The 21,576-nt window shown below is 51.0% G+C and overlaps 1 protein-coding gene across 1 annotated transcript in view; it reads right to left on the bottom strand.

Moving 5' to 3' along the window:
* LTBP2 (latent transforming growth factor beta binding protein 2) overlaps positions 1 to 11,647 on the bottom strand; it is a 100,201-nt gene extending 88,554 nt beyond the window's left edge. Inside the window, exons 1-2 of the mRNA XM_053601425.1 lie at positions 10,813 to 11,647; positions 4,211 to 4,281 (exon numbers count right to left, since the gene is read on the bottom strand). Coding sequence (XP_053457400.1) covers positions 4,211 to 4,281; positions 10,813 to 11,288 — 547 coding nt within the window. The 5' untranslated portion in view covers positions 11,289 to 11,647. The remainder of the gene's footprint in view (positions 1 to 4,210; positions 4,282 to 10,812) is intronic.
* Positions 11,648 to 21,576: the final 9,929 nt, after the last annotated feature.

Below are 21,576 nucleotides of genomic sequence, written 5' to 3'. Positions count from 1 at the left end.
GTGGAGCTGGCATTTAAACCCAGGCAGTCCAGCACCGCGGCACCACGGCAGCCTGTCTACGCGCACCTGCTCATTTCTCAGACAGTACAAAGTGAAGCCCCTGCGCTCTCAGCCAGGCCACCTGTATTCACAATTGGGCTCTGCTGATTCCCACCTGTATAACTTGGACAAATAGCTAACATCTTCTGTAAGTGGGGCTAAATGTCAAATCTAGCTTATTGGGTTGTTGTTAGGATTAAAAATTAATAACATGAAGTACTTAGAATAGTACCTGACACACAGTAAGAGCTATGGAGTATTATTACCATGATTGCTCAGAACTCACTCTGTATTACAGATTACTGTATCCACTTTACAGAGGAGGCTTCAGGGCTGGAACAGGGCCAGTCACTTGCCCTGCAACACAGAGCCGGGATTCAGACTCACATGTTCTTCTTAACCTTGAGCCTCACTGCTTGAGGTGGCGGGGACAGAGTAATTCACCTGGTCCCCTCTTCAACTACAGGGGTGCTCTTCTGTCCTCCCCAGAGCAGCCCCAGCCCCTACGCATTTGGGCCAAGATAAAATGAGAAGTCTAGAGAGTCTTCGACTTCCCTTCCCCAATCAGGGAGGAGAGCAGGAGGAGCCAGTCTGAGAAGACTGGATAGTCTTCCAAAAGCAGCAACTATAAACAGGACATTGTCACCCCACACCCTCAGACTTTCCCCTCTGCTGAGTGGGGCCAGACCTGCCCCTGTCTGCTGCCTCCACAAATACATAAACATATAAATCCTGAGGGGGAACTGGCAAAGCCACAAAAGGAAAGGCAGTTACCAAGAACAGAGGCAAGATGACAGCTCAGCTCCAGACCCCTCCAAGGTGGGGGGCATGGGGTTCCAGCAACTGGGCACCTGCAGGCCCCCAGGCTGGGCAGGGAGGAGGAGGGGCAGGCCGGGAGACACACTGCTGTGTTCCGGCAACCTAGGATTGGCTCTGGGAGAGGAGGCATGAGAGGACAATGGGATGGGGGTTCAGGCCAGGGGACCCAGCATGGGCCAGCACTCCCTGCGCGTGGGCAGTGGGTTCACCCCACAGATATCTGGGAAAGACCAGGGAGAGACTGTGTCTCCACATGGTTCTGGGACTCGACTTCATTCTTGGCAGTGAGGAGATGTCGGCCTCATCTCCCACTGGCCCGGGGAGGCACCCCCACGTGTGAAAAGCTGCTGGGACAGTGTCATGAACATTCCCCAGATTGGCAGTCTCCACTCCAGCCAAGAGGGCAACTGTAGGGTGGGGAAAGGGAGGTGCAATGCCACTGGGGGAGCGGGAGCCAGCTGACAGGGTGTGGAGCCAGGAGACCCACATTCTGCACAGCTCTGGACCCAGCCGCCGAAGGCCAACACCCCACCGCCCGCGTGGTTCTCATTAGGCTTACTAGCAGCCAAACAGCAACAGGCACACCGCATGGGGACCAGCGGGCAAGCCAACTCAGGAGGGGAAGGCTGATGTGCAGTTCCCTCCAGGAGAGCTGCTAGCCTGCATGTCTGTGTCCCGCGGGTGACCAGGGTGAGATAGCTGGGAAGAGAATAAGAGGCAGTGGGTATGGCAGCATGCTGGCGCAGTGCCACCCGGGGCACGAGATGCCCACACTTGTACTGGTACTGTGACAATCTGCAGACTCACCCAAACTCGAGTTTCCAAGGTTGAAACTCCAGTTTGGCAGAGACTAATGTTGGAAAATCACAAGCAAGTTAGGAAACTGAGAACCTCCAGGGCTAGAGGGCCCAAGTGAAGCCTGTGCCCAGACCCCTCAGGCAGCAGGGGAGAAGCCCACCCCCTCTGGAGCCTGCCTGCTCCAGCTACAATTCAAACAGCAACACTCTCCATCAGCCAAACACTTCCTCCCAGCAAAGGCAAGCTCTGTAGAACATACCAACCCTCCTCCACATCTCCAACTCCAAATCCCTTCCAGACCTCCAGAGTCCCAAAAGCACTGCTACCCAAAGTGCTGTCCCCAGATCAGCAGCATCAGCGTCCCCTGGGAGCTTGTTAGAAACACAGACTCTCCAGCCCCACCTTGGACCTGCTGAATGAGAATCTGCTCTTTAATAAGATCCCCAGAAGACTTGTAGGAGCATTCAAATTTGAGTAGAGCCCCCAAGGGAAATCTTCTATGCTTGACCCCAAACTCTGCTAAGTGATTTCAGCCATAGCTAGAATAACACAGGATGCTTAAAAAGAAAAATGCCAGCTGCTGGGGGGTGCCTGTGGCTCAAAGGAGTAGGGTGCTGGCCTCATATACCAGAGGTGGTGGGTTCAAACCCAGCCCCGGTTAAAAACTGCAAAAAAAAAAAAAAATACCAGCTCCTTAGCTTAGAGCCACCTGGCCACCTACACCCCTGGCTTCTCTATCCAGAGGAGTTGCTTAGAGCTGACTACGAGTCTCAGATACTCCTCCAATGAGCTGTGTGACCTTGATCAAGTCACTGTCTCTCCAAGGTATACTTTCTTCATCTTTAAAATGATGAGGGAAAAACAGTTCTCCCCTAGCTCTGCCCCCAGCCATAGAGGGCCTGTCCTCTGAGAGCACCTACTCATCTAGCTACCTGAAAAGAAAAGGATGTTCAGGCAGATCTGCTCTGTTTGAGTTTTGGATTTTGGTTTCTTTATCTGGAGGTCCTCAGAGGGACCCACGATTTTGCCTTTAGAGTGGCAAAAGGTCAGGTCCATGAGGCTTCAGCTTAGTGAGCCAGGAGCTCCATCCCCACAGGAATGGAGGCATCCCATCTCAGGGGTGTCAGGAGACCCAGATGAGGGCACCCACCATGCTGGGAACACCATATGCTTTGTCATACACCTGGCCTATTAGTTGTGAAACCCTCATGCTGAGAAGGGACTGGTCCTTGAGGAAGGAAGAGGAGCTGGTGAGAAAGACTTTGTAGCTAGCTGTGGTTTGGCAAAGGCAGTGGCCAATACAGGAGGGACAGGCAGCTGGAGCTCCTAAGGAGCTGATGTGGACCCAAGAGGGGTCTTGGAGTGTGAAGGAGAAAGATCCAAGGGGCTCCCTCAACGCCCCTAATCTGCTATCACCTGTGGGGATACATACTCTGGAATGCACAGCCTCAGTTGATGTGCAAAGCCCCAGAGATAAGAGCCTGGGGTTCTGCCTTTAGACTGCCTGGGTCCAGCCCCCACTCTAGCACCTGCAGCAGTATAGCCCTGCTGCGGTTTCCTTATCTGTAAGCAGGAATGACAAGTAAATACCCACTTCATAAGATTATTGAGAGGTGGAACTAAGATAACATAGGAAATAGTTTTGGGCCACAGGAAATAGTTGTTATTAGTAGTAGTAGGGTTAGCAGGTCGCTGGCATCCTCAGTTCACAGGTATAGAAAGTGAAGCTCAGAAAGATAGGGTAAGATACCTGGAAGCAGAGGATAGATACTAAGAAAAGGAGTCCTGGAGTCAAGATATCTGGGTTCAAATGTTAACTCTGCATTTCCCAGCCATGTGGCTTTTTGCAAGTTACCTGTCTGTGCCTCAGTTTCCTCATCTGCCAAATGGATAGTGGTACTACCTGCCCCAGAGAGTATTTAAAATACACCTTACCACAAAGGGAGTGCTAAATATTCTTGCTCCTGTCCAGAGTAATGCTGTTACTGCCTCTGATGCCATCAGCAGAAGGCTCTGGCCAGACCAGAGGCTCTGGCTCTTCCCATTTCACTCCTTGGTTTCCATGTGACTAAGATGACTATTCTCTCTCTTTTCTCTCATTTGAGGCAGCCTCCCAGGCTTCAGAGTAGTCCAAGGGAAGACTGCTCCCAACGCAGGGTCAGAGCCTCATCCTTCACCTGACAGAGGCCAGGACAGTCGGGCCAGGGGCCAGGGCAAAGGTGGGTTTCCGTGCACACATGCATGGGCCCTGGGCAAGGTGTGTTCTGCAGACCACAAGGGTATGCGGGCACCTGAGACCCTACACCAACACAGTGGAGCAGCAAGAGGGAATGCAGGGAGCTTTAAAAACCTGAGCAGGGATTTAATTTGAGAAGCTGTTTCTAGCTGTAGGTATTCTAAAATCCCCGCCCTTCCACAGCACATCACCTTCACGCCAGAGAAGGACTGCATCCTCGGGAGGCAGATGCAGGAGGTCACTTCTGCTCCAGATTCTGGAATCCCTAAACCTGGCCCACTTGGTGGGGCTGGGAGGGTTGGAGAGGGAGGCACTCACGTTTGATACAGTGGTTGGTGCTGTTTGCTGTCGTCCATCCCGGGCAGCACTGTCCCCCGCAGACGTTCCTCCTGTGGGGTCAGCATAAGGATGCTCAGAGCTGGGACTATTCCACAGGGCCCACTGATGGTCCTACCCACTACAGGCAGGGCCAGGGGGAACACTTCGGGGCTGGAAGACTGTGGCCATTCTCTCTAGGGAGGCCATGTAGGACTAGTAGGGGACAGGTGTTTTGTAATCACACAAACTTAAGATTGACTCTGCCATTCTCTGCATGTCCTTGGGAAACCTCACTCTCTCTCCACCTGTACAATGGAGATAGTAACACCTGCCTAATTAGATTGTTGTGATAATTAAAGGAGACAGGGATGTTTAGCATCTGACACAAAGAGGCAGTGCGGACAGTGTCTTTGGGGACAGTGATCGAAATTATAAAGATGATAAGCCAGTTAAGGGAGATCCAGTAAGTACCAACAGTTCCACCTGGCCCTGCCTCTCACCCTCAAGACCCAAATGCCTGCAATAGGGCGACTCCTCCATAGGCTCCTCTTGGAGACCTCTGAGGACTGACTCCTTGGCCCAGGCTGGGCCTGGCTCTGGCTTCAGAGACCCCATCATCATCAGAATTATCCACTGAGTATTCACTGAAACTGGGTAGGGAGGGGAGTGTGGGGGAGAGGCACAGAGGCCAGAGAGGCAAAGGACAGAGCAGGGGCAGCCATTCCTATGATCTCTGTGGCCAGCATGGCGACATCTGGTCCCACTTAGAAGTTTGTTTGACATTTGAGTGGACCCCAAAGCTTGTGTGGTTTTTGGAGCCTTACAAAGAATTCAAAATAAATTCCTGTAGCTTGAAAAAGCTGAGACCCATTCCTGGCCCTTTGGCCCAAAGTTGTGGGGAGCTGCCTCCCTCCCAGGGAGTTTCCAGAATGTCCCGCTGGCCAAGAGCTATGCCACTCAGGCCATGTTGAAGCCTCCCTGAGCCATCGCCTTCAGCACCTTCCTGACTCCGTGAAGACCCCCCTCCCATCAGAATCCATGTCACTGGGGTCCAGGGGCGTTGCTGTTCCTCAAACCCCAGGTTTCTGAGTGTATCCTCTTATAGAATGGGAAAACTACTCCCACCCCCATTTATAAGTTACTACCACTGTGGAAGTGACAAGGTCTCTCGGACGCTGAGAGGTTTCAAGAGGAAACAGACTGCATGCCCTGGAAGTTTCCTAAGCACCAGGACCTGTGGGAACCCAGACAGCATGGACTGAGAGGCCTGCCTGGCTGGGAGGTTATGGCATGGAGCCCGGCCCAAGAGACCCCCCTGAGCCAGCTAGCACCCTAGCTGCCCTCAGGGTGGCTTTGCAGTTGACTGTAGGAGGACAGTGGCCAGGGCCACCACGCCTGCCCACAGTGGAGCCTGAGGGATGTCGGGGCCACAGTGAGGACTGGACAGAATCAAAGGCTGCCAGGCAGAGGGGCCAGGCTGGGCCTGAGAGGGCAAAAAGGAAGAATCAGGTACCCAGTGAAAGCATCTGAGGGTCCCTTCTAGGCCAGTATTAAAGTCTTAGATGCTGACCGAGGGAGGTGACCAGCAGGGAATTGTCCCTTCAATGGGCTCTGGCTAGCAGAGAGAAAAAATGAGTCTGAATATGATTCAATGGTTCTGACTCCATGGAAGCTACTCAGAGATCACATGAGCCCAATCTTCCAGGTGGCACTACTCAGCAATATCCAGCATCACTGTGAGGGACACATCTGGCTAACAGCCTGGGACAGCTGCTATTCCATCTGGGACAAATCTGATCATACTAGTTCCTTATTTAAAAAATCTCTCGCAGTTCCTCACTGGCATCTACAAAGCCCACCTGGCCCCCACCTGCCTGTGTAGTCTAATTGCCCCCTCACTCCTCCCTCATATCCAGGGCCATTTGCAACCAAGGCTGTGCTCCTCCAAACCATGCGAGGTCTGCTGCTTCCCAAGTGCACCACAGATGTCACACTTTGGTGCCTTTGCTTACACTGCTCTCTCTGCCTGGAATCCATCCCTCTGGGAGTATGCAAAGGATATGCATACTCCAAGACTTCCAGATCTGCCAGATGCCTCCTTTGTATAAAACCTCCCCTGGTGTCTACCCAGCCTTCACCATTCTCCATCTGCTGCAATCATTTATTGCTGGTTATCTCAGGTTGTTGGTTGTGCCTCAGTCGTGGTACTTAAGGCTTCTTTCTTATTTCTCTTGGTGCCTATAGAGCAGTCTCACAGCACACTTGAGCCTAAAGTTAAATTTCTGTGGCACAGTTAAATTACGTTGAAATGAAGAGTAAAAAAAAAGAATATACTTACTGTGCTTTGAACATCTTTTGAAAATAATTTAATTAATGATCTTTAAAAATTTTTGCAGCACACCTAAGATCCTCTTATGGTACAGCATACCAGTTGAAAAATCATTGCTCTAGAGTCTAACACAGTGCCTGACATGTGGTGTACATTTACTACTTCTTGGTTTCACTTAATCCAATGTTTCCCAAAGAGTGGGATGAACAACACTGTGGGTAGGAAAGGGGGGTTTTAGGGTTACATGATCACAACATTCAACAATCGAGTCATGTGGTGAGCAAGTAATTCCCTATTCAGAGATCTTTCTAACCTGATAAGGTCAGCAAAAAACCCTCATGCCAGGTTCTCCCCTCAATCCTTGCTAGTCCCTTTTCTAGCAGAAAGAACATGCCACAGAATTGAGCTTCCGAAGATAAGGAATGGTGTCTGACTAGAACTTAAGAACATTCTGTTTTCATTTCAATTTTCCTACAATTACCTTCTTATTATGACAAGTGGTACTACTTTCAACTTATGATAATGACAAAAAGTTTCCTTTCAGTTATGAATTTATTTATGGAGAAAAATGAGTCAAGAACTGTTTGTAATAGCAAAAAAATGTAATTCATCTAAATATCCCAAAACAGAAGGATGGATAAATAAACTGTGGTATATTCAGACAAAGGAATAATATACAACAGTTAAAATGAATAAACTTGAGCTAATTATATTAACATGGTTAAATCTCAAAAATCGAATAAGGGGGAAAAACAAATTGTAGAAGACAGGATCGTTTATCTAAGTTTAAAATACACAAAAACAAAGCTGGGTGCAGTGGCTCATGGCTATAATCCCAGCACTTTGGGAGGTCAAGATGGTAAGATTGCCTGAGGCCAAAAGTTTGTGGCCAACACAGCAAGACAATGTCTCTACAAAAAAAAAAAACTTAAAAAAACATTAGCTGGTGTGGTGGTGTGCATCTGTAGTCCCAGCTACTCAGGAGGCTGAGGAAGGAAGATCACCTGAGCCCACAAGTTCAAGGTTGTAGTGAGCCATGATGATGCCACTGCACTCTTTTCCTGGCATCAAAGTGACCCCTGGTCTCAAAACCAAACAAAAACAATATTGTGTATTTTATAGATATATGCATATGTAGTAATATGGTAAAACCATGCATTTGAATTAATTAAATTCAGGATTGCAGTTAACTCTGAAAAGAGAAAGAGGCAAATTTATAGAGGAAATTTTAACTAAAAAATTGGAAGCAAAATATGCCAAAATATGAAGATTTTATATTATGTCAAATAACTTTTTGCATGTTTGTAAAACTTCATAATATACTTTAAAATAGATTAAACAAAAAAATCCTGTTATTTTAACAGAATATAAACTTAAAGAAAAATAACAGAATCAGAGGGAAAAGGTAGAGGAAAATGTTATGAAGGTGGTATGCTGTAAGGCTGGCTCATGGAACACTGATGGTTGGGAAGTAATAAATTAATAAGTTCCCTGTAGACTGTAAATCTCAGTAACTATGTCTGCTCTGGTCACTGCCACATCCCAGACACATAGCACCAAGCACGGCACAGACCTAAAGTCTTCCCCATGTGCGATGAATTCCCACTACACTGGAAGTCCCATGAGGACAGGGGCTGTCTTTCTTGGCCACTGCTATAACCCCAAGGGTCCAGCATCGTCCCTGGGTATATGGAATAGGTCTTCCAAATTACTATTTTTTTTTTTTTTGGATGCAGAATCTCACTTCGTCACCCTCAGTAGAGTGCTATGGTGTCATAACTCACAGCAACCTCCAGCTCTTGGGCTTAGGTGATTCTCTTGGGAGACTGAGGTCTCCCAAGTAGCTAGGACTATAGGCGACCACCACAACGCCTGGCTATTTTTTTGTTGCAGTTTGACAGAGGCCGGGTTTGAACCTGCCACCCTCAGTAATTGGGGCCGGAGCCTTACTCACTGAGCCACAGACCTGCCCACAAATTACCATGTTCGAATGTAGAATTTCCTACAGCAGTGATGCAGTTCCAAACATTCACCAGCAGGTGGCACCTGGTCCCAGGCTCTGAGCAGCTCACAAGGCAATGGCCAGAGCGGTCAGCCTGCCCTGAAGCCATCGGCCAGAGCAAGTCTGGGTGGAGAAAACCAGTGAATAAGACTACCATTCAGCCCCTTCCCAAGTGACATGGAGTGGGTGACAGCAGTGCGAGAGGTACCCACTCTGTATCAAAGCTGCAGAAAACAATCTGGAGGAGAAACCCAATCCAGCATGTCTGGTGATGTATGCAATAGGTAGCACCCAGCCAGTGTCCTCACACACCTAGCACATCCACCAGCCTTACTGTGGTGACAAACGGCTTTGTTCATCATCCCCTCATTTCGTGACTTCCAATAGTACACCCTCCAGTCCCCACCATCTGCTTCCCTATCTTCCCTACCCCACCCGTACCTGAATGTCTACTCTATAAGCTCCTCCATGATCCAGTCCAACCTGTCTCCAGCCTCAGCCCCATGGTTACCCTACACCAGAGCTGCAGTCCTAACCATGGGACACTGCTAACAGTGAAAAACCCTTGTCCTTGGACAGCGCTACACCTGCACACCACCCTCATCTCTAGGCTCCTCTCCTGCCACTCCCCTGACCCCCGCTTCCCCACATGCTCCCTCTTGAGCAGGGTCCCCCTTTCCTCTGAGCTTCTCAGCCCAACTGCCCCACTCCTGTGCACTTAACATGAAGCTTCCAGTACTAGAAAGCACTTTCACCAGTACATATCTGTTCATTTCTTCAACTTGATTTTAAGTAATTGGGTTGCTCTCTCAGCAGGAACAATGCCTTGGTCTCTGGGCCCCCATTCCCTTTCCCACGCCCTGCAAACATGGTCTGAGGAAGTGTGTATTCACTTGTACGGGTCAGGAAAAGAAACAACTGGAACACAGCAGGTGCTCCACTAATACTCGCTGAATGATCCTATGTGTAAGCAACTTGGCAGTGCATGTGTCTACTCTCTGCCTGCTCGAAGCTGATCTTCCACCAGCAGCAGGGAGTTCAATCACTCCTTCAGTAGATACCTAGCAAACACCAACTATGGCCAGACACTGTTCTAGGCACCGGTGGCACACAAATGAACAAAACAAAGTTCCTGCTTTCACAGAACTTGCATTAGTGAGGGTTGGGAAGCCAGACCCTAAGCAAATGGAGTAAGTGAGGCAAAATAAGCTATGAGGAAGGTACAGCAGGGAGAAAGAGGATGAGCAGGAGGTCCTCTCCCAGGAAAGTTCTGAAGGAAGCAGAGAGTGAATCCTAGGAGAGGTCATGAGGCAGAAGGCCCTCAGGAGCAGAACTGGGGGTGGGAGTGTCCTTGTTGTTCCGTGGGACTAACCCCAAGAGGAAAATCAGGCCCAGGCTAAGAAAGGTTGCCACAGACAGCCCTTGCCAGAATTCGCGATGATGCCCCCACCGGGCTGGCACAGCCCCAGGTTCCTATGCCCTCCGTTGCAGAAACACCTATCACGCCCAGGCAAGGTGGAGGGAGTGCTCTGCAGCCAGGAAGATCTCCGACCGGGAATGGGGATTGCTGGAGGAGGGGGGGTCTCTTCATGCTGCCTCCCCGCCCCTGCGGGAAGCCGGTGGTGCTCAAGTAGTGTTAAAAAAGTAAATGGCAGGGTTGGGGAGATGTTTAACGCTGCAAAGTGAGTAAGTAGCACTCACATCTGGATGCACCGGTGCACGCAGATCCAATTCTCTGCGTGCCCCCTGTGCTTTCTCCCCCAAAGTGCCCCCGAGCCCATGCCCACACCCAGCCCTCCGCGTGCCCATGTCCCGGTTCTCCCACTTCCCTGTCAACCCCCTTCACGGAGACACATCTGCCTTCACGCCCCGGAGCCCCTCACACCATCCACCTATCTGGGTCAAGTGCCTGGAGCGCCCACCCTGCGGCTCCCTCTCGCGGCCTCGGACCTGCCGCAGGCGTCTTCGAGAGCTAGTTGAGGGTAGAAAGAGCACCTAGCGAAAGGATTTAACGTCGGGGCTGGGCCAAGCTGGTAAGAAAGAGTGAGGATGGTATTTTATCTTTGCCTTCGACTCTTCGAAAGAGGGTCAGATCTCCAAGCCTGGACTTCAGAACTGGGAGGTGTTTCCCGGCAGGACTGAGAACAGAGAGACGAGGGCAATAGCCTGCCGCCCTCTCCTCTCGCCTGCACACCCCTCCAAGGATGAGCGCACAGGAGCCCTGGCCCTCGCTCCCCCTGCACCTCCCACGCTTCCCTGTCCGGTGCTCACCCCGTGAGCCGCCCTCGCGGTGGGGTTGCGGGTACAGACGCAGACCGCTGTGGGGTCCCAAGGCGCGGAAGAGCCGGCGCGGCACGGGGCCGGGGCGCGGGCTGCAGCTGGCCCAGAGTGCTTCTCCGGATCTGCGCAGGTGGCTGGAATCGCCGCGGCTGCGGCACGCGGGGCGGCCTCCTGGCCTCCGCCTCGGAGGGCCTCCTGGGGCTCCCCCAGCCCAACTGAGCCCGCTCTGCGGGAGGCAAGCCCATGGGCGCGTCCTGCTCTCGGAACAGACTGTACACCTTGACTGCAGCCGCTGCGGGGTAGCGCCGCAGCCGATTCGCTTCTCCGCCAGGAGGATCGTATCTCCCCAAAGGGTCCCTTTGGGCATGACCCATGACCACGAAGAGAGCCAAGGTGAGCGGCAGGAAGCCGCTCCAGGAGTCCCGCAGGGCGCGCCACAGGCAGCGGGCTTTGGTCCACCGCCTCATGGCGCCTGGCAGATTGGAGAGCTGCGCGCAGGGGGGACCGCGCGGAGGTTTGTAGTCGTGCGTGGGACTGACCGGTGACTGCTCTCCCGTCCCCGCCTTGCGGCCGGTTCCTCCTGGTGTAGAGTGACCCCCAAGCAGCCAGCTAGGGCCCGGCTCTCCCCGAGAGACTGCTGGGCGGCGTGAGCGGCCGGGGCTGCGCTCCCTGTGCCTCAAGTCGGCGCTCCGACTCCAGCCGGGCGCGCACGGCCGCCGCACCTTCCCCCTCCTCCAGGTCACCGCGGCTGTCTGAAGGGGAACTGGAGGGTTTTATTTTTGGAAACCTCCCCCTGCTTTTTGGTCTCTTTTATCCACACCATGCCCCCTCCTCGGAGGGACAGCTCAGCCCCCTTTTTACGGGAGAGGGAGAGAGGAATTCCAGCAACACCCACTTTGGCACCGTGAAACGCGCGGGCGGCGAGGGGGTTTAACCCGTGAGGAGCTGGGGGCGGCGCAAGGCTGACCCGGGGGTTCGTAGGGCAGATGACTCCTGCAGGGACAGGGGCACCTGAGCCACCTTTCTCCTGTCCGGGGCAGGCTCAAACAGCGGACCTGCCCCGAAATTCATCGCCCGCCCCTCCCCTCAGGGACAAACTCCTGGTCGGATGACCAAGTCTGCAGCCTCGCATGTCAGAAGAAGGTCGGGAGAGGTACAGAGACCCGCCCAGCAGGAGCAGGGCCCGAGGTACTGGAGCCTGGCCCCTTGTCTTGCCGCCCTGGCCGCTGGTGGCGCCCGCTCGGAGGCCCTCTGGCGCAGCGGCGGCGCGGGGCAGCGCCTCCCCGGCCGCGGCGGGGCGCGCCCCCTAGTGGAGCTGGCCGCGCCCTTGCCAATTCGGCCGTCGCGGGGACCTGCGTCTGCCAGCCGCCTCTGCGCCTTGATCTTAATCCCCTTCCTGTGGCGTCAGGGTCCAGACTAGGCGTGGGGCGGGGGTGGCGGCTGCGAGAAGAGGTGTCTTCTTTTTCACTGAGGCATAGACAAGGAGCCCCTTGAGTTAAGTAATTCAAAAAGACAGCATATGAAAAAAGAGAGGAATGAAGTCCAGGCTCAGTCCATTCCTGGACTCCCACCCCAGGCACCCATGCCGCCAGGAATTTCCCCAGGGAGATTCGATGAGCGTACTCACATTTTTTTTTTGTGTGTTAGCAGCAATGGGGACAGGGGCATGAGACTATTGATTGCCACCCATCTGAGTGTCAATAGCCAGCTCATCATTCTCGCCCCTGTCTCCTCTTAGGAGCCTAAAGACCTGGCTGAAGAAGGCTGCCCCTGGGTACTTGTACAGCTGTTTCCTTGAGAATGAAGGAGCAGGCAAGAGAGCACCAGTTTAAACCTCCCATACCACATGGAGGATGGGCATAGATGATACTTAATGTTGGAATAAAGCAAGAGTGCCCAACCTTATTTTTTCTCTCCCGCACATTGGAAGAATAAAAGTTGTCTTAGGCCACATTAAATACATGAACACTAATGAAAGCTAATGGGCATAAAAAAGATCCAAGCATACTTTTTGTTATATCCAACACCACAGGAAAACAAAAAAAGTCCTCACAAAATCAGCATGTGGCCCTCAGGATGCAGGTTGGGCATCCTCAACACCTGTGCTTAGCCTGCAACACCCTAGTGACTGTCCCCTTCTCTGATCTCTCTCTCTCTCCTTCCCTTACTGATCACCCGCAGCCACATAGACCCTCTCTCTGCTCTTCCAATGAACCCAGTTCATACCCACTTCCCAATTAAAACCCATTTTCTTCCTGCCACCAGGTGGCTCACACCTGTAATCCTAGCACTCTGAAACACCAAGGCAGGTGAATTGGTTGAGCTCAGGAGTTCCAGACCAGCCTGGGCAAGAGTGAGACCCTATCTCTACTAAAAATAGAAAAAAAAAAAAATTGGCCGGGTATTGTGGTGGGTGCCTGTAGTCCCAGCTACACCAGAAGCTGAGGCAAGAGGATATCTTGAGCCCAAGAGCTTGAGGTTGCTGTGAGCAAACTACACCACAGCACTCTGCCCAGGGTGGTTGAGTGAGACTCTGCCTCAAAAAAAAGAAAAAGATTTAAAAAACAATAATACCCACTTTCTTCCACCTGGATCCTCTCCAAGATGTTTACAGAACTAGTTCCTCATCACTTCACCTCTCACCGGAAATATCACCTCCTGTGGTGGCCTCTCCTGACCCTCCAATCTAGAGCAGAAAGTCATACTCTAACACATCACCCTATTTTATCTTTATTGTTCTAATGAACAGCTGAAATTATATTGTTATTTATTTGTTTACTTGTGTAACTGATTTTTTAAAATGGGCTGAACCTGAAGAGGGACAATCCAGAAACTCTTCCACTACTGCCTTCAACCATGTTATGGAGAATTTCCTTTCTCCACCCTGATGACACCTCAGGCAGAGTCCTTGGCTTGCTCATTCAGACTGGACACAAGAACAGCTTCATTTCTATAATTAAGACCAATTTTCAGGCAATTTTCAAAAGGTTCTTGTTCAAAGCAAAACCTCTTCCAATTTAACCAACATCACATACAATATAAAACTCCTCCTCTTCCCACACAGGCCTGTCCCTTAGTTGGAGATCCTATAGTACTGGAAGTGGGGTATGGTCTCTTTTTCTGAGCTTCCTTTACTGCTCAGCTCCTCTGTGTCAGGTTGAGGGAGAGGTGGTAGAGGAAAAGTACTGATGTCTTAAGTGATAGGTGCCCTAGGTTGGCAGGTGCCAAGTGGGAACTTTTTGATGGGAACATTTGCAGGTTCTTTTGGGGCTGTCTGTAGGACCTCCTCCTGCAATGCCATGTTAGAGCACTCTCTGGCCAACCTCTTGTAGGCCTCAGCAGGTCCTGGCTCCCAGGGGCTTTCCCTTCCATGCCAGGCAAAGCACTGGTTGGTTGGCTGCTTCTCATCCTTCCCCCTCCTCACCCTGCCACACAGACCACCCACTCCAGCTAGCCTCCACAGTCAGAATTCTCCAGGTTGGAAGGGCACACAAGTCTCTTCATTTACATACATCTTCAATTCCTAAAGCCATATGTTGGGTTCTCCCAAGAATTTTCTTGCTGTGCCTTGGTGCAATGGGCTGCCTGCAACTTCAAGCAACTTAGTACCAGTGGGTGGAGGGACAGCTGTGGGGACCCAGACTCTTCTTCTTTCAGGTGACTGGTTCTTTTGAAGCTCCCTTCACTTGGTTTGTATTGTGGGTACTCTCAGGGGAAATATTGAGCCCTGCCTGAGAGTTCTCTGCCTCTCTACTTCAGTGACTTTCTTCAATTCCTTTCATTTGTGGACTGGAACTAAGGGATTTGGGTTGATTGGTGATGAACCTGTTCTGTCTTTACTAGGGTGTCTAGTACTTCTATTTAGAATGTGAGAATATTTAGTCCTTGTTGTTTTAGCTTTGTGGCTTCAGCAGAAGCTTTGTGTTCTAAGAACACAAAGAAAAGTCCTGTGCAACAACTTGTAACATCACTTAGTGTCTGACTTCCCCAGTCGCACTGATAGCTCCAAGGAGTAGATATCTTGTCCACATTGCACAATATTTCTCCCCCACAACCTAGAATAGTGCTTGACTCTTACAGACAGCCAAGAAATATGTGTGAAATGAATGAATGCCAGAATAATCCCATCAAGAAGGGCGGGGTAGTATCATCAGACCATTGTAAAAAAGAAAAGCTGAGTTCTGGGTGGTAGCTATTGGTCCCAGTTCATGTGCTAGCTGTTTTTAGGGGTGGCTATAGAGATCTCCTGGATCCTACCCCTTCCAGATGGGGATGAATGTCCCCTCAATTCCCATGATGTTCGGCTCTCCCCTGGAACACTGCTTTTTCACAGCTGTGAGGCCCCAGCTTCACGCTTACCATTCATTGCCCCATTTTCTGCCCAACTCTATATAGTTCCAGGCTCCCTTCCTCTCCCTGCAACCTGACCAGTTCCTGCAGAAGCTCTGCTCTAAATCCCTCAAGGCTCACCTCAGGTTCCCATAGGCCTCCCAAGGCCAGAAACCTTGGCGTCCTCTTCATCCCTGAGCTATTTTTTTCCTCCTGTGTGTCCAAGTCATTATTACTGCTCCGTCTCCTCCGTCTGCATTTCTGGAAGTCTGCCGCCCATTCATCCCTCACCCTTTGCCTCCGCCAAAACCCTCATGCAGACATGCTTCCCTCACCACCAGGGGCCCCTCCCACTCCTCAGTCAGTACAAGTGTCCTTAGACATTCCCACCCTATTCTGCAGGGGGCTCACAGCCCAGCTAATCCTAAGACTGGCATCTCCTATTCCCATCCTGGCGCCATTCTCCTGTCCAGCTTTCTGCTTACTGCCCATCCCTCCCTCTTCCTCTCACTGTTGGGACCTGTTGATGTAGTTCTTCAGGATCTCCAATCTCATAAATACTTGAGTTTTGTTTGTTGTTTTTTTAAGCTGCCAAGGTTTATAGAGCCTACTCTAGCCCAAGCACCATGCTAAGCACGCTACATGAATCGGCTCATTTAACCAACCAAAGGAGACATTGTGATTTCCACATAGACAAAGGAGGAAACTGAGGCTGGGAATGGCTACTGACTTGCTCAAGATGACATAGCTGATAAGCAGCGAATGCAGGATTCAAGCCAGGGTCATTTCTCACCTGAGCCCAAGCTTTTAAGGCCATGCCATCTTGGCTCACCCCTGGGCTTGTGAGCCAGTAGCCTTCCTCACAATTGAAGTGCTGATCCCGCAACTATCACCACCAAAGTACCACAAGTGCACGATGTTTCCGTATGCCCTCTTCCGTGCCTGCTAGCCCACAATTCAACTCCCTGGAGATGTGGTGTTACCAAAACTTTCTACCCTCCTCAACTTTCTCTACCCAGTAAAAGAAGGGGGGCTAGTTTTTTACAGGATGGCCCCTGACTCGCCATGTGTCACTCCCCCACCCCAATCCCAGCTTCCTTCCTAATGAGGATGCTGCCCGAGCCTACTCACCCATCTCTTGGGTCTGGAAAGCCCTGCAGAGTCCAAAGTGTTGATAAAGAGATTCTGCCAGGAAAGATTTGCCCTGACACATGCGCCACAGCGGGGTTGGCAGTCTGCTGGACACCCAGGCTACTAACTGCTTTCCCACATCTTGCTGGAATAAAGCTGGCAGCCAGAGAGCTACCAGAACCTGAACTAATTTGGTAAATAAGGACCAAAACTAAGGACCGTATTTCTGCTCTTTTTGCTGAGACCCAGACTCCTGACAGAATTCCAGGGATTTTTCTTCCTTGGAAGTGACTGGACCTCCAGCCCTGAATTCCTCTCTCCAGGAGAGCTTGTCCCCCTGCTCAAAACAAATAACACATTTCCTGGTTAATCAGAGGGCAAAAATCTCTGAAGGAAGGTTGATTGGGCCCCCAGCCTTCCAGATGGGAACAGCTCATGGACTCGGATACCGGTTCTTGTCCTGATACCAGGCAGCTGGGACCTGTTCACTGTGCAGCCTCAGCCTCCAGTTTGGAAGGTGAAGGCTGTTCAGAGAGGCCCTGGCTCCATCCAGTGTGAAGGCTTTAGGGCCTTCAAAGGTTTCCAGGACCACTCTACCTTGGACACCACAGCCTGGCATCTCCCCCTGACCCCACCCTGAGAACTCAAAACTACCCTGCCATGGTCTCCCAGTGCTTGTCTCCTCCAGGGCCACAACGTGCTAGCTGTTTGGTGACAGCCATAGCATAGATGCCCATGCAGAGGTCAGGCGAGGGGCCTATATCGCAGAGTGTTCTGGAAGGGCCCTGCCACCCCTCTGTGGTGGATGTTTCTGTCTTCCGTGAATGGTGCTGATGGCTGAGCTTCGCTCAGCTTCTATTTTCTCACCTGAAAATTGAGATAATAATGTTTTTCATGCCATTCCCTCCGTCAGGGCAGATTAGAAAACCAGACCTATTTATCCTGTCATGGGAGGGGACCAATGGCGGCTACTCCATTTACCACTTGATGTTTCTCGAGTGTTTAAAATGTGCCAGGCACTATGCTAAGTCATTCGACAGTCACTTTCTTGTCTCATCTTCACACTAAGCCAATAAAAGAAGCACTATTATTTCACCATATAGCAGATGAGAAAGGTAAAATGACTTACCCACCATCACAAGCCAGTAAGTGGCTACACTGGAATTCACTCCTGCTTTGTCCCATACGCTAAACCAGTGCCAGGGAAGGGGATGCCACCTCCAGCTGCATTTCTCTGGAATCCAAAAGCATTCACTGCTGTTTGTGCTGTGGCAGGGGGCACTAATGACCACATGGAATAGCTGTCATGAGTTAGTCCCTGCCAGGAATGCCCCACCCCCCTTAGGTCTGTTCATCAGCCTGGCCCATTTTGGGTTAGGGGTAGAAAAAAGCCATCAGAGTGAGTTTCAGTAAATCTGATTCCCACCCACCAAGGAGGAGGGAGCAAGTCAAGCTCACTCTGCATCAAGTAGTTTGCAATTTCTGGAGAAGATTCATTTCAACCTGCAGCTTTTCTCTGTGGAGAGGAGAAGGGACATAGATACCATCTGGGCAGTCCTATGTAGTAGTTGCTGTAATTCCCACTTCACAGACCCAGAGGGGTGAAGTCCCCATTCAAGGTCACGTAGCTAGGAATTGAGCCAGGATTCAACTACAAAGTCTGAACAACTCCAAAGTCTGTGCTGTTTTCACTACAGCACACTGCACTCCTCCAGGACGTCCTGCAATGATGCAAATTGGGCAGCTCTTCAAGATCACTGACTTTACTCCATGTCCCTTCACTTCCAGTCTCTGGGAAAAGATGGGCTGATCTGCGACCTCCGTGCATTTCACTGTAAGCTCAGGTGCATTTCCTATTTACCTGAATAAATTCCTTCAGTTTCTGGGTGGGTGTGGGAGGGGGACCTTCTAGAACTCCTGGAGCCAACGCTTAATTTCTCCCCAGGCAGAGTCTCTGAAGACCTGAGCTGGACAGCACAGTGAGCAGCTGGGAGATCTTTCATTCCTTCCAGTACCACCACAGGGACTTCATGAGCCCTAAAGCAGAAAGGTTACAAACTGGATTGTCATTTCAAGAGCTCCACAGAGAGAGCCCTGTGGGCTAGGGGATTGTCCAGGATTTAGGAATGGCTGTTCATGAACTTGAAGAGACTTCCCTGGGCTGTCGCTGGGATCTCCCAGCATGTCCCCACCTTGGCTTCCTGCTGGGACACAGTAACATTCCTTACACCCTGAGAGAAGAACAGCTACTGCAGGGTCTTTCCTAAAACAGGCACTCCCCAGGCAGACTGCAAGCAACCTCCCTCCCACTCTCCATTGTCAAGGCAAATAAAGAATAAGGATGCCCTCTGTCATCATCTCCTCACTCCATTTTGCTTGGATCATATGTCAAGAGTGAGGTTCATCTTGGTGCCCCCAGTACTTTCTCTGGGGCTCCAATCCCTTAGGAACAGGCGTAGGCCCGGAAATTCCCCAGGAAAGGGCACAGACACCAGCCTGAGGCGTGGGGGAGGGGTGAGGTGCGGCCAGATCCCTGTAGGCCCCAGCTGGTCTGCATGACTCATCTCTTGTTTCCGTCCACTCTGGTCTCGGTGCCTTGGCCCAGGGGCCCCCGGGAGGTTGTAACACAGGCTGGCCCCTCGCCCATCGGGGCTCAGCAGACAAAAATTAAAGATCTCACTCCTCAGGAACTCACACAGACAGCAGAGGCATGCTCTGTACTCTGCCTCACCAGACCAGACCTCAGGCCAGGGGAGGCTGATGGCCGAGGGAGGAAGGAAAGGCATCTCCAGCGTCTCCACTCCTTTCACACACACCCCCACATCCAGTCATGAATCCCTGGTCACTGCCCACTCTCTTTTCACTCCCCCACCAGTCCTCCACCTGAAGGTGGTAATGGTGCCACCAGTATCTCCACAGCTCTGCTCCTCTGCTCCCTTCCTCCCCACCTCTGCCCAAAGATAACAGTGGAGATGAAACAATTTGTGCCTCCCAGGAGGAACAGTTTTGTAATCAATCAGCCATACACTTTCTGGCAGCACAGTTCTGATCAGGTCACTCACCTGCTCAACAACCTTCAATGATGGCTCCCCACTATTTCCCAAGTCAAGTCCAAGCTTGTTTTTTGTTTGTTTGAGACAGACTCTTACTCTGTCACCCAGGCTAAAGTGCCATGGCCTCAGCCTAGCTCACAGCAACTTCATACTCCTCGGTCCAAGAGATCCTCCTGCCTCAGCCTCCTGAGTAGCTGGGACTACAGGGGCCCACCACCAAGCTCAGCTATTTTTTTATTTTTTATTTTTAATAGAGACAGGGTCTCACTCTTTGCTCAGGCTGGTCTCGAACTCCTGAGCTCAACTGATCCTTCTGCCTCGGCCTCCCAGAGTGCTAGGATTATAGGCATTAGCCACCACTCCTGGCCAAGTCCAAACTTTGTACTGGGCTTGGCACATCAGCTTGTTTTAAGCCCTCCGCATCATGTAGCACTGCCTCACTCACTCAGAAGTCCTCCCAGGTTCTCTTCCCCATCCCCTTGCCCAAATGCCTTGGCTCAGACCATTCCCTTTGCCTGGAATATTTTTCTCACACACACACACACACACACACACCTGTTATTTTAACTCCATTCTCAAAGGCCTCCTCCTCCAAGAAGACTTCCCAGACAACTGCCTCCACCCAGCTTGCTGCCTACATGACTAGTCCACAGCTGCTGAGCCTAGAATAGTGGGAAGAACATGGGACTCTGTAGTTGTAGCCTCAGCACTATTATTTACCAGCCACTTTACCTGGGCTAAGTGACTCTCTGAGCCAGTTTCCCCACCAATAAAACAGAGCTCCAGCCAGGAGCAGCAGATCACACCTGTAGTCCTAGCACTCTGGGAAGCCGAGGTAGGAGGATCACTTGAGCTCTGGAGTTTGAGACTAGCCGGAGCAAGAGTGAGACCCCATCTCAACCAAAAATAGAAAAATTAGCTGGGTATTGTGGCAGGTGCCTATAGTCCCAGCTACTTGGGAGGCTAAGGCATGAGGATTGCTTGAGCCCAGGAATTTGAGGTTGCTGTGAGCTAGGCTGATGCCATGGCACTCTAACCTGGAAAACACAGTAAGACTCCATCTCCAAAATCAAGAAAATCCAATAAAGGGCAGCGCCTGTGGCTTAGTCGGTAAGGCGCCGGCCCCATATACTGAGGGTGGCGGGTTCAAACCCGACCCCAGCCAAACTGCAACCAAAAAATAGCTGGGTGTTGTGGCAGGCGCCTGTAGTCCCAGCTACTTGGGAAGCTGAGGCAAGAGAATCACTTAAGCCCAGGAGTTGGAGGTTGCTGTGAGCTGTGTGAGGGCCATAAAGTGAGTCTCTGTCTCTACAAAAAAAAAACACAAACAAGAAAATCCAATAAGTATCTTTCTTAGATACTTAGGCACATAGTTCCCCCCAAAAGTAATTCTATTTACCAATGACACTGTGCTCCAGGCCACAGTGGGTTGACCAGGGATGAGCACCTGATCCAAGGGTAACCCTTTCACTGGCCAGTCAGTGACCTAAGACTTCTATGGTCTGACTTAAATATCTATCTTTGGTTGCTGGAAAATTCAGATTCTTTCTGAAATTTATCTGGAATGTTAAAAAACAGGTGTGGGGGGAGAACATTCCAGATAAAGGAGATGGTGAGAACCAAGGCATTTGGGTGAGGGGAAGGGGGAGAGGACTAAGAAACTTTACTTTGAGAGTCGAGCCCTGTGATTAAAATAGAACAGGCACATCCCTTTCCTTAGAGCTCACAGTCCACTGGGGTTCATATAACCTTGGAGCAATGAAGCCAGAGAGGTGATGTAACTTGCCCAGGGTGACACAACTAGTCAGTTACTCAGAGAGGGCTAGAGTTCAGGTCTTTCTGACCCTGACTTTGACCCAGGATTTGATCTAGGTTATTGACCTCTGCTATGGGCCCAAAAGAAATACAGTCCTGAGCTGACTGCCTGAAGACTGAAAAGCCACCAATCACACCCTTTTTCAGCCTGTGCTGGGCACTTGGGCAGCTTTGGAGCAAAAAGTTCTTCCATTCAGAGCAGTCGTGAAAGGCCAAAGTCCGATCACAGCAGGGAACCACACACTGGTTCTAGTCTTGCATCTGTCCCCAGTGTGTCTTCCTAATCAACACCCCTTTCCCTCACCAGGCCCCAGTTCCTCATATAGAAAAATAAAGGATTTTACTGGATGAATGCAAATTCCCTGTCAACACTAAGATTTTGATTTGAGGAGCAGACAGACAAGGGGTGGCTGGGCATGGATCCAAG

This window comes from Nycticebus coucang, chromosome 9 (genome assembly GCF_027406575.1).
Source record: "Nycticebus coucang isolate mNycCou1 chromosome 9, mNycCou1.pri, whole genome shotgun sequence".
NCBI classification, from domain to species: domain Eukaryota; kingdom Metazoa; phylum Chordata; class Mammalia; order Primates; family Lorisidae; genus Nycticebus; species Nycticebus coucang.
This window is presented reverse-complemented; position numbering and strand designations above follow the sequence as displayed.